We start from the raw sequence: 13824 nt of genomic DNA on the forward strand, positions 1-13824 counted from the left end.
TTGCATTGAATCTATAGATTGCTTTTGGTAGAATTGCCATTTTTACTATGTTGATCCTCCCAATCCAAGAGCAAGGGAGGTCCTTCCATTTTCTGGTGTCTTCTTCAATTTCTTTCTTCAAAGACTTATATGTCTTGTCAAATAGATCTTTCACTTCCTTGGTCAGAGTTACCCCAAGATATTTTATGCTATTTGTGGCTATCGTGAAAGGTGATGCTTCTCTGATTTCCCTCTCTGCTTCCTTATAAATATAATGCTTGAAGTTCTAGCAAAAGCAATAAGACAACATAAGGAGATCAAGGGGATTTGTATTGGAAAGGAAGAAGTTAAGCTTTCGTTATTTGCAGATGATATGATAGTATACATAAGCGACCCCAAAAATTCTACCAAAGAACTCCAACAGCTGATAAACACCTTTAGTAATGTGGCAGGATACAAGATCAACTCCAAAAAATATCTCATTGTTCTTATCCATTCTTTGGTTGAGGGGCATTTAGGTTGTTTCCAGGTTCTAGATGTGACAAACAATGCTGCTATGAACATAGTTAAGCACATGTCTTTGTAGTATGATTGAGCGTCCTTTGGATATATACCCAAAAGTGGCATTTCTGGGTCTTGAGGAAGGTTGTTTCCTAGTATCTGAGCAATCACCTTGCTAGTATACAAAGGGGCTGTACCAGTTTGCACTCCCACTAGCAATAGAGGAGTTTTCCCTTTACCCCACATCCTCTCCAGTACAAGTAGTCATCAGTGTTTTTGATCTTGGCCATTCTTACGGGTGTAAGATAGACTCTTAGAGTTGTTTTATTTGCATTTCTCTGATGGCTAAGGATTTTGAACATTTCTTTAAGTGTCTTTCAGTCATTTTAGATTCCTCTGTTGAGGGTTCTCTTTTTAGGTCTGTACCCCATATTTTATTGATTATTTGTTCTTTTGGTGACCAATTTCTTGAGTTCTTTGTATATTTTGGAGATCTGCCCTCTGTCTGATGTGGGGTTGGTAAACATCTTTTCCCATTCTCTAGGCTGCCATTTTTTCTTGTTGACCATGTCCTTTGCTTTACAGAAGCTTTTCAATTTCGGTCCCAAAGCAATCTACAAATTCAATGCAATACCCATCAAAATTCCAGCAAAATTCCTCACAGACCTCAAAACAATTAATAAATGGGCTGGGAAGGTTTCTACTTGCACCAGAAGGCCACTGGTTTGTGTCCCTAGGAGCAGCCCTATCTAAATTTATGGGCATCTCCAAAGTACATTGGAAAGAGTATTGACATCTGCACTGAAGGCAAACCTGCAGGAAACAGCACTCTGCATCAATGTCTGAGCTCTTGGATCCTCACTGCTGCTTTTCTTGTATTAATATTTTCTAAGTTGTTAAATGTCTTTGATTAATTTTCAGAGTTCTTAAAATTATTACTTCAATCAGTGTCATAAATGGGTTGATTTTTAGTGTTCATTTCTCTGCTGTTTTCATCAGTGGCAACTTTTATGATTGGATTATAATTTCTTTGTGTAACTGCCCTCCTTTTTATTGGCTCATTTTATTGGAAAATACTAAATTTATTCTTAAAATTAACATTTGAATTCTGCAGGCAATGTTTATATAAAAGGTTGTTTATTTTTAATTACCAAGCTTTAGATTGGTATTTTAAGTTTTAAGTACTGAGGCTTCCTATTATCTGGCTATCTTGTGTTTTCCTGATCATGCCTTGAGTTTCCTTCCTGTGTTGCTTAATTTTTCAGCATCTGTTCCTTGGCCATTTTTTTTTGCCCTGTCTGTGATCTTGTTTAATGTGTTTACTTTGTATTTTTTATCTTCAGTTGTTATTTTTTTCCCACTTAGACATTAATTTTCTTCACTGAGAGTTTATTTACATTTTTTGTACCTTCTTTCAATTAATTTTGTGGTGTGTGTGTGTGTGTGTGTGTGTGTGTGTGTGATTAATAGTATTTTATATGTCTGTCTTCATGCTTAGTTAAAGAATTCTGGTTCCTTTTCATCCAGAGGTAGAGATTTAGTACCCTAGGACGTGGTTATTCTGTCACTCACACACCACTGAGAGCTCTAGTCCTGAGCCTAGTACAGCCTATTTGCTCACATCCTCACAAGGCAAAAAATTACTCAGCACTTCCACTTCTAAGTTAAACATTAAGTTGCCTTTGTCTATGTCTTTGCTCAACTGTATTTTTATAGAAGTTATTTGTTTATATTTATTTGTAATGTTGATTCCAGTGCATTATTTTTGGTTTTGCAACTGACTTCTTTTTTTGTATTTTTATTTATTTTTTTAAACAATGTTTTCTTATTTTTCATACCAATCCCAGTTCCTGCTTCCTCCCCTCCTCTTCTTCCTCTTCCTCCCATTGCAGCCCCCCATCCACTCCTCAGAAAGGGGAGGCTTCCCATGGGGAGTCAACAAAGTCTGGCACATCACTTTGAGGTAGGACCAAGGCCCTCCCCATTATATCTATACTGAGCAGGTTTCCCTCCAAAGAAAATGGGCTCCCAAAAGCCAGTTGTGTGGCTGGGGCAGTCTGTGGGGCCATTGGCAGTAGGACCAGGATTTATCCCTAGTGCAAGGAACTTCTTAAAGTTAAATCTGTTAATTTATTTTGGGTTATATAAGATTAACAGAAATTATTAGTATGTAAAGAATTAATATTTTGTGTGTACTACTATTAAAGCGTTTTTGATAACTCAGAGATAAAAATATTGCTTCAGATTTTAGTTAAATAATGGTTTGACTTTAGAACATTAGTATACCTGAAATTTACTTTTGTATTTAATATAAAATATAAATGTAATTTTAACTTTGTCTATATATTAATTTACATTTTTGATCATAATTAATAGTGATGTGTATTTTTCCTAGCAACCAAAGATACTATTTCTATCATATATCCATTTTCTCTAGACTCACTTATCTGTTCATACATCTGTTCATACATCCAGTGATTTACTTAGTGTAACTTTTTAATAATTTTAATTTCTGTTGAAAATAGATTTTTCCTGATTTGTTGTTTTCTCTCCCCAAGTCCTCCCATGCTCCCTACCCACCAAAATCCACACTTTTTCTTCTCTCTTTAGGCAACTAAACAACAATAACAAGCAAACCAGAATAGAACAAAACAAACAAATAGGAAACAATGGCCAAAGGGGGGAAAACATAAGAAACAAATACAGATACAAAGACACATACATTTGCACACAGAAAAATCCCATAAAAACACAAAATATAAGAAAAACATTTGTAATGTAAAACAAAAACAAACAAACACCAGAAAAAAAAAAAACAAGACGAAACAATGCCAAGACCAAGAATTACAAGGTTAAAAAAAATCTCCATACATACTACTGAGAAGTTCTGTGTTGACAATCTACTGCTGGGCATGGGACCTGACTTTAAACATGGTTTGTATACTGAGTGAGACTCGATTAGAGAAAATGAATTTTCGTTTGTGTGCAGTTGTTAATTGGAGATAGCTTCTGGGTTACGATTGTGGGCTTGTGTCCTCTCAGTACTCTTGGCCTTCATCTGGCTTTGACCTGTGCAGGCTCTGTGCATGCCGACACTGTCTCATTGAGTTTATATGTGTGTCTGTACTATTGTATTTTAAAAGACCTTGTTTTGATGGTGTTCCATCCCTACTGGATCTTACAATCTTTCTGCTTCCTCTTCTGCCCTGAGTAGAGAGCCTTTAGAGAGAGAGCTCTCATTTAGGACTGAGTGTTCCAAGGTCTCTCACTATTGCTTAGTTGTGGGTCTCTGTATTTGTTTCCATCTACTGTAGGAGGAAGCTTCTGGGATGATGACTGAGCAAGAAACCAATCTATGAGTATGCCGGAATGTTATTAGGAGTCATTTCATTGCAATATTCCTTTATCAGAACAATATTATTTGGTATTTTCCTAGGTCTGTAGCATGTTTAGTCTCAAGTTCTTGACTACCTGAACAGTGTCAGGCATGGATTCCATCTCATGGAGTGGTCTTAAGTCTAATCAGATAGTGGTTGGTTACTTCAGACTTTTGTGCCACTATTGCTCTAGTGTACCATGCGGGCAGCTTACCGTTGTAGATTTCAGGGTTTCCAGATGGGTTGTTACTTAGCTTTCTCCTCTGATAGCATTCTGAATACCTTCCACTAGTTAGTAAGGGTGAAGGCTCCAGATAGGCAGCAGTGTGACTTCTCCATGTTTACTGAGTTCTTTAGGTGCTATCTTCATCAATATGATCTTACCATCAGTTTGTTGAGAGCAATTATTAGCTTTGGGAAGATACTCTGGCTTGTTTGGGGGATTCCATGGGAACCCTTTGGCCAAGAACTCAATTAGATGTATCCTTTTCCTTACACTGGAGGTTTCATTGGGTAGTGAGAGATAATTAGTTCAGGCTTTGTCTCTCCTGTTATTTGGTGATTCCATTTAGATTTCTTTCATATATGTATATATTTTAAGAAGCTTCTACTATAATGGATTTCTATATGAACTATCAAATGATCCTTAGTTTTAGCTGTTCCTCCTCATATTCCCTCCATTACCACCTATTCTCCCCCTTCTCTGTTTATCACTCCCAATCCACTCTCCCCAATATCCATCTCTAATTATATATTAATTATATAGTCTATTTCCCTTCCCATACCAGTTCCTTACTAGATACCTAACTTATCAAAGACTTAACAGCTAGCATCCTTTTATAAGAGAATACATACCATATTTGTCTTTTTAGGCCTGGGTTACCTTTACTTAGGGTATTTTTTCTTCCCCCATCCATTTGCATGTGAATTTCATGATTTTGGTTTTTTAACAGCTGAGTAATATTCCATTGTGTAAACTGTACCATGTTTTTTTTTTTTTTGATCTGTTCATCCACAGATGGACATCTAGGCTGTTTACAATTTCTGGCTATTATGAACACAGCAGAAATGAACATGGTTGAGTAAGTGTCTCCATGTATGATGTAGAGTCCTTTGGGTATATGTCCAAGAGTGGTATAGCTAGATTGAGGTAGATCTACCTGAAACTTCTTGTATCTCAGTAATTTTCATTGTTGCTTTCTTTAATTTTCCTTAATTAGACTTGATATATATGTGTATATATACAATGTATATTTTAAATCAGTATTAAAAATATTCTGAAAACAAACACTACTGGAATATTGTTTGCAGCTGTGTTAATTATATTCTAAGTATGGTAACTAACTGAATTCAAACATTGTACCTGTACTGCATTCACTTTGGGACCTGTCAGCTGTGGTGTGTTCTCTTCCTTGCCATGGAAGAGCTTTTTCCTATTGGAAAAGCTGTCAACCTTTACATTATAGCAGATTAGGACTTGCACAAGTAGCATTCTTCTCTGTTCAACATACTCTGTACATGAAGGACTACGGACCATATTGTCTGTCTTCACATTGTAGAGAACTGTTTTACAAGGGACCTCATCTTATTGTCAATAGGCTCTGATACAAAAGTAAAGTTTTATTAGTCAAAGAAGAGTTTTCCTTTGAGTATAGTTCCAAAGAATAAGGAAATCTTTAGAGCCTTCACTTCAGATGTCATTATGCTTACATTGACAAGTGTTGATCGGTTATTGTTGATAACTTTGGAGAAGTGTATGTAATACTGTGAACTGATGAATACATAAGAAATGTGGGTTTCTTCATTCCCAGGTTTTTTCCCGTGTATCCACCTGAAGTAAATATTGAATAAATTTTTATGAAATAAAACACAATTATGAATTGACAGCTTATTGGGTTCTTGATAAAATGTTCCAGAAAACATTGAAACTGTATATTCCCCTGATTGTAACAGTATGTTCTAACTCTACTTTTTTTCTGGAGTCTGAAGATGTTCTTCACAGAGGTGTTGTTTCATTAGTAGTCAATGTCTGCTTACTTTGAAAATGTTATATACATTTTGATCGTTGATGTCTTGGAATATTTATTTTGGTCTGTTGATAGTGTTGAGAGACTGTTGAACTCAGTTGAAGTTGCTGGGATGGAAATCACAAACTTTAGTCAGATACTGACAGGAAAGTCAGAATAATGGCATCTGATCCTGTCAAAGAAACTATGCAGAATCATAGACTTGCACTCCCCTTCCAAAGGCTAAGAGGAACTAGTTAGTTACTAGAGTAATATCAGAAAGGGGAAACCCTGAGGACTGCTGTGGTCTGGAAAGAACACAGGATATGGAAAGGGATAGGGAGATACAGGCAAAAGATACACATTGGAGAAGAGAGCAGTCGTGAGTCATGCCAAGGCATGAAGAGTGTGAGTACTTACTGAAGAGGATGGAAAGACCTTAAACTGAGGGAAGCAGAACAGAAATAAGAGAAGAGTACAAGTTGTTGAATGAGACCATACAAGAGCAATGGAATGTTGATTAGAATGAAAAGCTGCCTTTGGAACATATAATGCATAGATTTTAGCAAATAACTTTGTAAGAAAATAATGAAAATAAAGACCGGTGTTATGAATAAAGAGAATCATATAAAACTTTAACTTATTCTGAGTAATTTTATATTTTATATAATTATATCACGAAATATAATAAATAAATAAAATTATAGATAAAATAAAATTATATTAATTTATAGTATATAAAATTACTGGAAAATTTCTAAACTAGATTTTATTAAATTATTTATTAGACTTGTAGCTATTAAAGTCAACTTTAGTGCAGTTCATAATACATATTTCTGCTTTCTCCCTTACCAAAATGTAAGACAACGGACCTGGAAAAGCACACATTCTTACAAAGACAGGTTTTAGGAAAAAACATACCAAGTTCTTTTCATGTGGCCATTATGATCCTAAACGATTAGTTTATTTATTATACTCTCACGTTGAATATTAAATATTTAATGATTGTAAGTGCTTAAATTAGTAAAAAGTAAAGGGCTAATATAAGAAAATTATACATGGTTATATTTATAAACATAATCATTTGGATCCTAAGAAAATGTTTGCAAATTGGATCTAATAGTTATTAGGTAAATATAAAATCAATCAGACTTATAATAGGAAGGCAGCCTATAGATAGATTTAATTAAAATATTGAAGAAGAAGAAAAACATTTTCATGGGTAGAATAAATCATTATTTTTCTACCTCATGATAGAACATTCATGGTAAAAACAAATAACCAAATGTAGAGACAAGCTTTCATAAGCAGTGGAAGGCTATGACTATTTCAAACATATTGTTGTAAAATATAAAGGCTTTTTACTGACAAGAAATTTGATTACCAAAGATAATTTTTATTTTACTGGCTCAAAGAACTCTTGGTTGGGTTAATCAGAAGGGTTGGCATGCAATTACTGGTGGATTATTCAGAAAGCTTAGTTCTGAGGACATTCAGAACAACTGAGTCTTTGATTGTGCTTCTGCTGAATCTCCTAAAACCATCTTTGTTTTGGTTATCATAATTATTTTAAGCGGAGTATGACAAAATGCATGTTTAAAAGTCAACCACTGTATATATTTCTTAACTTTTTAACCATGTTATTTTTATCTAGTATACTATGCTATGTTATTGTAAGTAATATATTATTCCTCTCATGTAAATATGAATACATATATATATATATATACACATACATACATAGATGCATACTATGTTTATATTTGATGTCTTTGCAAAGCATATGAAGTCCAGCTAGAGAATTATCTTAATACTGTCACTGCAGTTATATACTCTGAGATTAAACTGGGTCAGTATATGTGAGCTATGAATCAAAAGGACCAACACATTACATTCATGTTTAGGACACACACCCTCACACATGGGTGACTAAATGTACATGTACACACACAGTCAAATAAAATACATTGTATGCTTCTTAATGTAATTAGATGGAGACAGTGACTTAAATTATCATCAAGTAATAGGGGCAATAACCCAAAGAAATGTCAGAGAATGTAACACAAGCTACAAAATGTAAGGTATTATTAGGCAGTTAAAGAGCATAAAATGTTACTGGAACATTTTAATATTGTATTTTCAGTGAGCGTATATGTCATGCTCCATCAAAAGAGTCCACATGTGCTTTGTGTAACTCAACGACTGAGAAACACTGAACTGGTAGACCCATCATTCCAATGGCATGGGCCAAAAGGAAAAATTGTTTCAGGTAGGATTTTATTTTTATTATCATAATTAAGTAGATATATCTCAGATGTACTTATACTTAAAAGAATATTTGTATCTAAATACATTTATCATTTATTCAAATATTTTCTTTGTAGTCTCCTGGAGTTGATATAGTAATGTTGATAATATAAACGTTTCCTATTGTCTTTATTAAGGATGAAGATATCAAAAAATTCAGCTGTTTTGAGAGTTCCATTTTATGTGAAAAATCACAGTTTCTGATTTCATTACCCTTCTTTTGCTTATGTACCTATTTTATTGTGTATTGTCTATTTCATCTTTATTCTAAATCTTGAATTTGATAACTGATTTAATTTATAGTTTGCTCTAAAGGTTATACTCACTAATAGCCAGATTTTCTTTACAGAATAGTATATAAAACATAAGTTGGCTGCTAGTAGATATTCTAATATGAGTTCTTACTTTCTTATGTTATCTGTGCCAAATACAACATATATATAATAAAAATACATGAACATATGTAAATATATATATTTATTGACACTTCTGGTGTAGGAAAATTTAATTTTGAATTATTACTAAGGAATATATAGCTTCACTGATAATGTGATATTTAAAATTATTATAAAAAATTTATACTATGCTTTTTTTCTTAAATACTATGCTTAATTTATTAATAGCTTTAAAAATAGTATGTTAAGATAAGTATGTAATCTTTAATTAGAATATATTCATGAACAAGTAGGCAATTAAACAGAAATATATTATTTTATGTTACATTTTTCAGCTTCATCCAGGGTATAGTAATGGGAGATCTCAAGGCATAACTCTTTATGTAAGGTCAATGTGTGTCATTTCTCCTATAAAATATGCAGTAGGGCTTTTCATATAACAAAAAATGTCAGTGCTAAGAGCATTCTGCCATTTTCTTCGGTTTTAAGAACTGTAGAAGGAGCTGTGGGCAGGCCTGCTTTTTGTCCCACCCGGCTTCCGCACAGCTAGCTTAGCCCTGGAAATAACGACACACAAACTGTATTCATTTAAACACTGTCTGGCCCATTAGTTCTAGCCTCTTATTGGCTAACTCTCTCATCTTGATTAACCCATTTCTAATAATCTGTGTACCACCACAAAGTGGTGGCTTATCGGGAAGATTATAACCATCGTCCATCTTGGGTAGGAGAAGCATGGCAACTGCCTCATTGCCTTCTTCCCAGCATTCTGTTCTGTCTACTCTACCCACCTAATTTTCTGCCCTATTAAAAGGCCAAGGCAGTCTCTTTATTAACCAATGAAAGTAGCACATAGACAGATGACCCTCGCACATCAAAGAACTATTTCTAAAAATATATAAGTATTAAATCATTTACTTAAAATGGAAAAAGATATTTAGTCATTTTCTGAGATAATACTTTCAATTCTAAATAATGGAGTTTTCAATTTTTAATTAAGAAAATATTATTTTATAGTTTTATGACATAAAACTGTAGTTATGAACTTTTAGAATAACAACTTGTCTACTTAATGATTTTTAATATTTTCTGAATTGAACAACCCTGTGAGTTCGGCAGCTATATCTTGTCATTCTTTACTGAACAAATAAACTGGACTTCAAAAGAAGTGGTTACCCATGGTTGTACATTTGTGAGAGAATGAAGCCTTCACATCTATATCTTAATATCTCAGAAAGAGGTTTTCTCTCCATTTGATAGCATAGTTTTCTCCCAGTATAATACTTATGCTGAAGCCAAGAGGGAGTTTATATCACATTCTTTTTTCTAACACATCAACACTGTGTTTGATAATAATTTTCCATTTATCTTCTTCTGTACCCCTCAGCAGTAGAAACAACTCACTGTTTCATGTAGTGATAAGAATTCTTAGCTGTTAATGCCTATAGTGTAATAGATTTTGTTTTGGGTATACCATTTCATGTGCAAATTTTAAGACTCTACAACTCATACTTAAGCTATATCAATATTATTTATGATATAGTTAAATAAATACACTATATAATATATATATATTTTGTATATACATGTTGTTTATGCATACATGCACTGCATATATGTGTGTATAAATTTTCATAAATAATAATGTATTTCTGATAGTGTACCAGGCTTTTTCTTTTGGGCCTCCAACCACCTCCCAAATGATGACATGGAGACTTATTAGTTTTGAATGCTTGGCCTAGTTTAGGCTCATTTCTGGCTAGGTCTTTTAACTTAACATGTTTTATCTACCTTTTGCTTTGGAATTTTTTACTTTTATTTCTGTATGTCTTACTTTCACTGCTTCTCATGTCTGGTTAGGGCTGCCAGGTTTCGTGCCCCAGGCTTGTCTCTCTCTTTCTTTTTGTTCTCTCTTCCTCTTCTTCTCTCTTTCTTTTTCAGGCTGGATTTCTTCTACTACTAATTCTTTTTGCCTACCAGCTCCGCCTGTCCTTTCTATGCCTAGTTCTTTATTAGACCAATCAGGTGCCTTAGGCAGGCAAAGTGAAACAGATGCAACACATCTTTACATAATTAAACAAATGCAACATAAACAAAAGTCACACACCTTTACACAGCTAAAGTAATATTCCACAGCATCACATCGTTGTCAGTTAAAATAATATTCTACAACATGATAGCATCTCTTTTAATGCAAGGAGAATACTAGAAGTGCTTTATGTCCACACGTCACTCTTACCTTCCTAATGCTATGACCCTTTAATATAGTTCCTCATGTTGTGGTGATCCTCCACTGTAGTTATTTTCATTGCTACTTCATAAGTGTAATTTTGCTACTGTTATGAATTGTGATGTAAATATCCGATATGTGACCCCCGTGAAAGGGTTATTTCCTAAGGGATTGCAGCCTACAGGTTGAGAATCATTGACTTAGACAGTCACACAATTGATGAACTCTGGTTGGTAGAAATTTGATTTTAAGGTTGTCTTAGCATCTACTGATAATAAGCATCAAGTACAATGATTAACTTTTTGTATGAACTCCTTTTAGCAAACATAGATTTTGAGGGTTTTTAGGTTGCTTTAACTGTTTGGTATTTTGTCTCCCTATTGTGATTTAAGTGGCTGTATATTATAACTTTATTAGAAAACACCACTGCACAAGTGACATCCACAGGAAGTCTCATATTTCAGAACTTTGAGGAGACCATGACTGGGGTTTATACATGTTTCCTCGAGTACAAACCGACTGTGGAAGAAATTGTTAAAAATGTTCAACTGAAATACATTGTTTATGGTAAGAAGCAAATTTAATTATGTTTTAACATATCTTAATGTTTTGAAATGTTTAAACCTTTTAACAGGTTTGTCATTATATATATTTTTATAATTTAAAAAGTTTTTAAATTTAAATATATCTTGGTCATATTCTTTCCCTCTCCCAAGTTTTTCCAGATCCTCTCCCCATCTCTACTTACCTTACCTTAAGTTCTTTCTCAAAAAACAAAATAACCAATGCAACAACAGGATGCCCCAAACCAAGAAAACAAAGCACCACCTCCAAACAAACAAACAAAAAACCAAAACAAACCCTCCTAACTGTATCCAAATAAAAGCACACAAAAAACCTGTGGGTCCATTATATGTTGGTTAACTGTTTTTGAACATGAGACTTGAACTGGAATGTTTCGTACCACCTAGTGCCACTCTATTGGAGATGACTCATTTTCTCTCTCCTAGCATGTGTAAATGATATTTCAGTTAACCTTACCTCTAGTGGCTAGGTTTCTTTCTTCCCTCCCTCCCTCCCTCCCTCCCTCTCTCCCTCCCTCCCTCCCTCCTTTTTCCCCTCCTTCCTTCCATTTCTTCCTTCTTTCACTTCTTTCTTTTGTTTCTTTCATGAATGCATTTAAGAATAAAACAATATATGATGAAACAAAAGCTATCACATCAACGTTAGACGAGACAAACCAACAGAAGGAAAAGAACCCAAGAGAAGGCAAAGGAATCAGAGACCCAGTCATTCACACTCAGGAATCCCTTAAAAATGCAAACCTGTGCAGGCCTGTGCCTGCTGCTTCAGTTTCTGTGTATTCCTATGGACTTTGCTTCCATTGCTTTAGAGGACCTTGTTTCCTTGGTGTCTTCAATACCCTCTGGCTCTTACACTCTTTCTGACTCTTCTTCCTCGGGGTTCCCTATGCCCTGAGTGGAGGGATTTGATGGAGACTTCCCATTTAGGGCTGAGTGTTTCTGGGTCTCTCACTCTATGTGATTTTTGTCTGTGTGTCTCTATATTTGTTCTCAGCTGCTGCAAGGAGGAAGCGCCTCTGATGATGGCTGAGCAATGAGTGTAGCTGAATATCATTAGGAATCATTTTCTCACTACATTTTCTCTCTTCCTGCCTCCCCTCTCTGTATTATTTACTTTTTTCCTAGGTCCTTGAATCCTATCTAGTCTTAGATTTTTGGTCACTCAAACAGTGTTGGGTGGGCATGATTTCCATCTTCTGTAGTGGGACTTAAGTCAAATCATTTATTGGTCTGTTACTCCCACAAACCTTGTGCCACCATTGTCCTCGCATATTTTGCAGGTAGTACACCATTGTAGATAAAGGGTTTGTGACTAGCTTGGTGTTTATGTTCCTCTTTTGAGGGCCTGCAGAGTACTTTCCTGTACCAAAGATGCTATAATATGGGGGTGATGGCTGTGTATAGACACTGGCTTGACATCACCACGTTCAAAGAGTTGTGTAGGCATTGTTTTCAGAAATGGGGCCTTGCTGTCAGTTTGTGAAGAGCAACTTATAGTCTTGAAAATAACCTGGATTGTAATCTAATTGTAATTGTAATGTAATGTAATTCATATGGGGGCTCCTTCAGCCAAGAACTCAATTAGATGTAAGCCCATTCTGGTACCAGAGGCATCATTTCATGATAAGAAATGGGCAACTGGGACTCTGTCTCCCCACTGTTTGGTGATTTCATTTAGATCACTTTCATATATGTGTATATTTAAGGAAATTTGTACTGTATTAGGCTTACATACTATCTCTCAATAGGCGTTTAATTTTAGCTGTCTCTTCCCTATTCTTCTCACTTTCCTGCTTGATCTCATTCCAGCGTCCCCTTCCATTTATATCTATTATATTTCCCTTTCCTAACAAGATCTGTCTGTTCCCTCTAGTCCCTTATTCTACCCTTTGTGGTTCTATAGCTTGATTATCATTGCTGTAGCAACTAATATCTACATATAAATTAATATATTTGTTTTTCTGGGTCTGGGATACCTCACTTAGGATGGTTTCTTTCTAGTTCGTTCCACTGTAGTGTTAGCCTGTCCTGGAACTAACACTTGTAGACCAGACTGACCTTGAACTCACAGAGATCCACCTGCCTCTTCTTCCTGAGTGTTGGGATTAAAGGCAATGTTACTACCACCCAACATTTCATTTTTTTCACTTTTTATTTATTTTTTAAAAAGAAAGCAAACTATCTTTCTTCATTTTACACACCAATTCTAGCTCCTACTCCTTTCCCTCCTCCCATTCTTCCATCTACCCCTCCACCCCTGCAACCATCCACTCCTCAGAGAGGATAAGGCACATTTCTTTGGGGAACCTCCAAAGCCCTCTCTACTGTATTCAGGCTGAGCAAGATATCCATCCAAAGAGAATAGGCTCCCAAAGTACAAGTACAAGCAGTAGGGATAAATCTTTGTCCCACTGCCAGTGGCCCCACAGTCAGCCTCAGTCACAC

General features: G+C 35.0%; 1 protein-coding gene and 1 non-coding gene across 2 annotated transcripts in view; both read left to right on the forward strand.

The window, feature by feature from the left end:
• The window catches only part of LOC121459548 (zona pellucida binding protein), a 105831-nt gene that overhangs the window by 45344 nt on the left and 46663 nt on the right, over positions 1–13824 (forward strand). The window contains exons 3-4 of the mRNA XM_041669432.1: positions 8007–8132; positions 11213–11362. Of these exons, the coding sequence (XP_041525366.1) occupies positions 8007–8132; positions 11213–11362 (276 nt within the window). The remainder of the gene's footprint in view (positions 1–8006; positions 8133–11212; positions 11363–13824) is intronic.
• LOC121459955 lies at positions 5226–5351 on the forward strand. The gene has a single exon (XR_005976016.1). It is a non-coding gene; the product is annotated as a small nucleolar RNA SNORA24 (small nucleolar RNA).

This window comes from Microtus oregoni, unplaced genomic scaffold (assembly GCF_018167655.1).
Source record: "Microtus oregoni isolate MIOR12 unplaced genomic scaffold, Mior012 000019F_ref0000042, whole genome shotgun sequence".
Taxonomy (NCBI): domain Eukaryota; kingdom Metazoa; phylum Chordata; class Mammalia; order Rodentia; family Cricetidae; genus Microtus; species Microtus oregoni.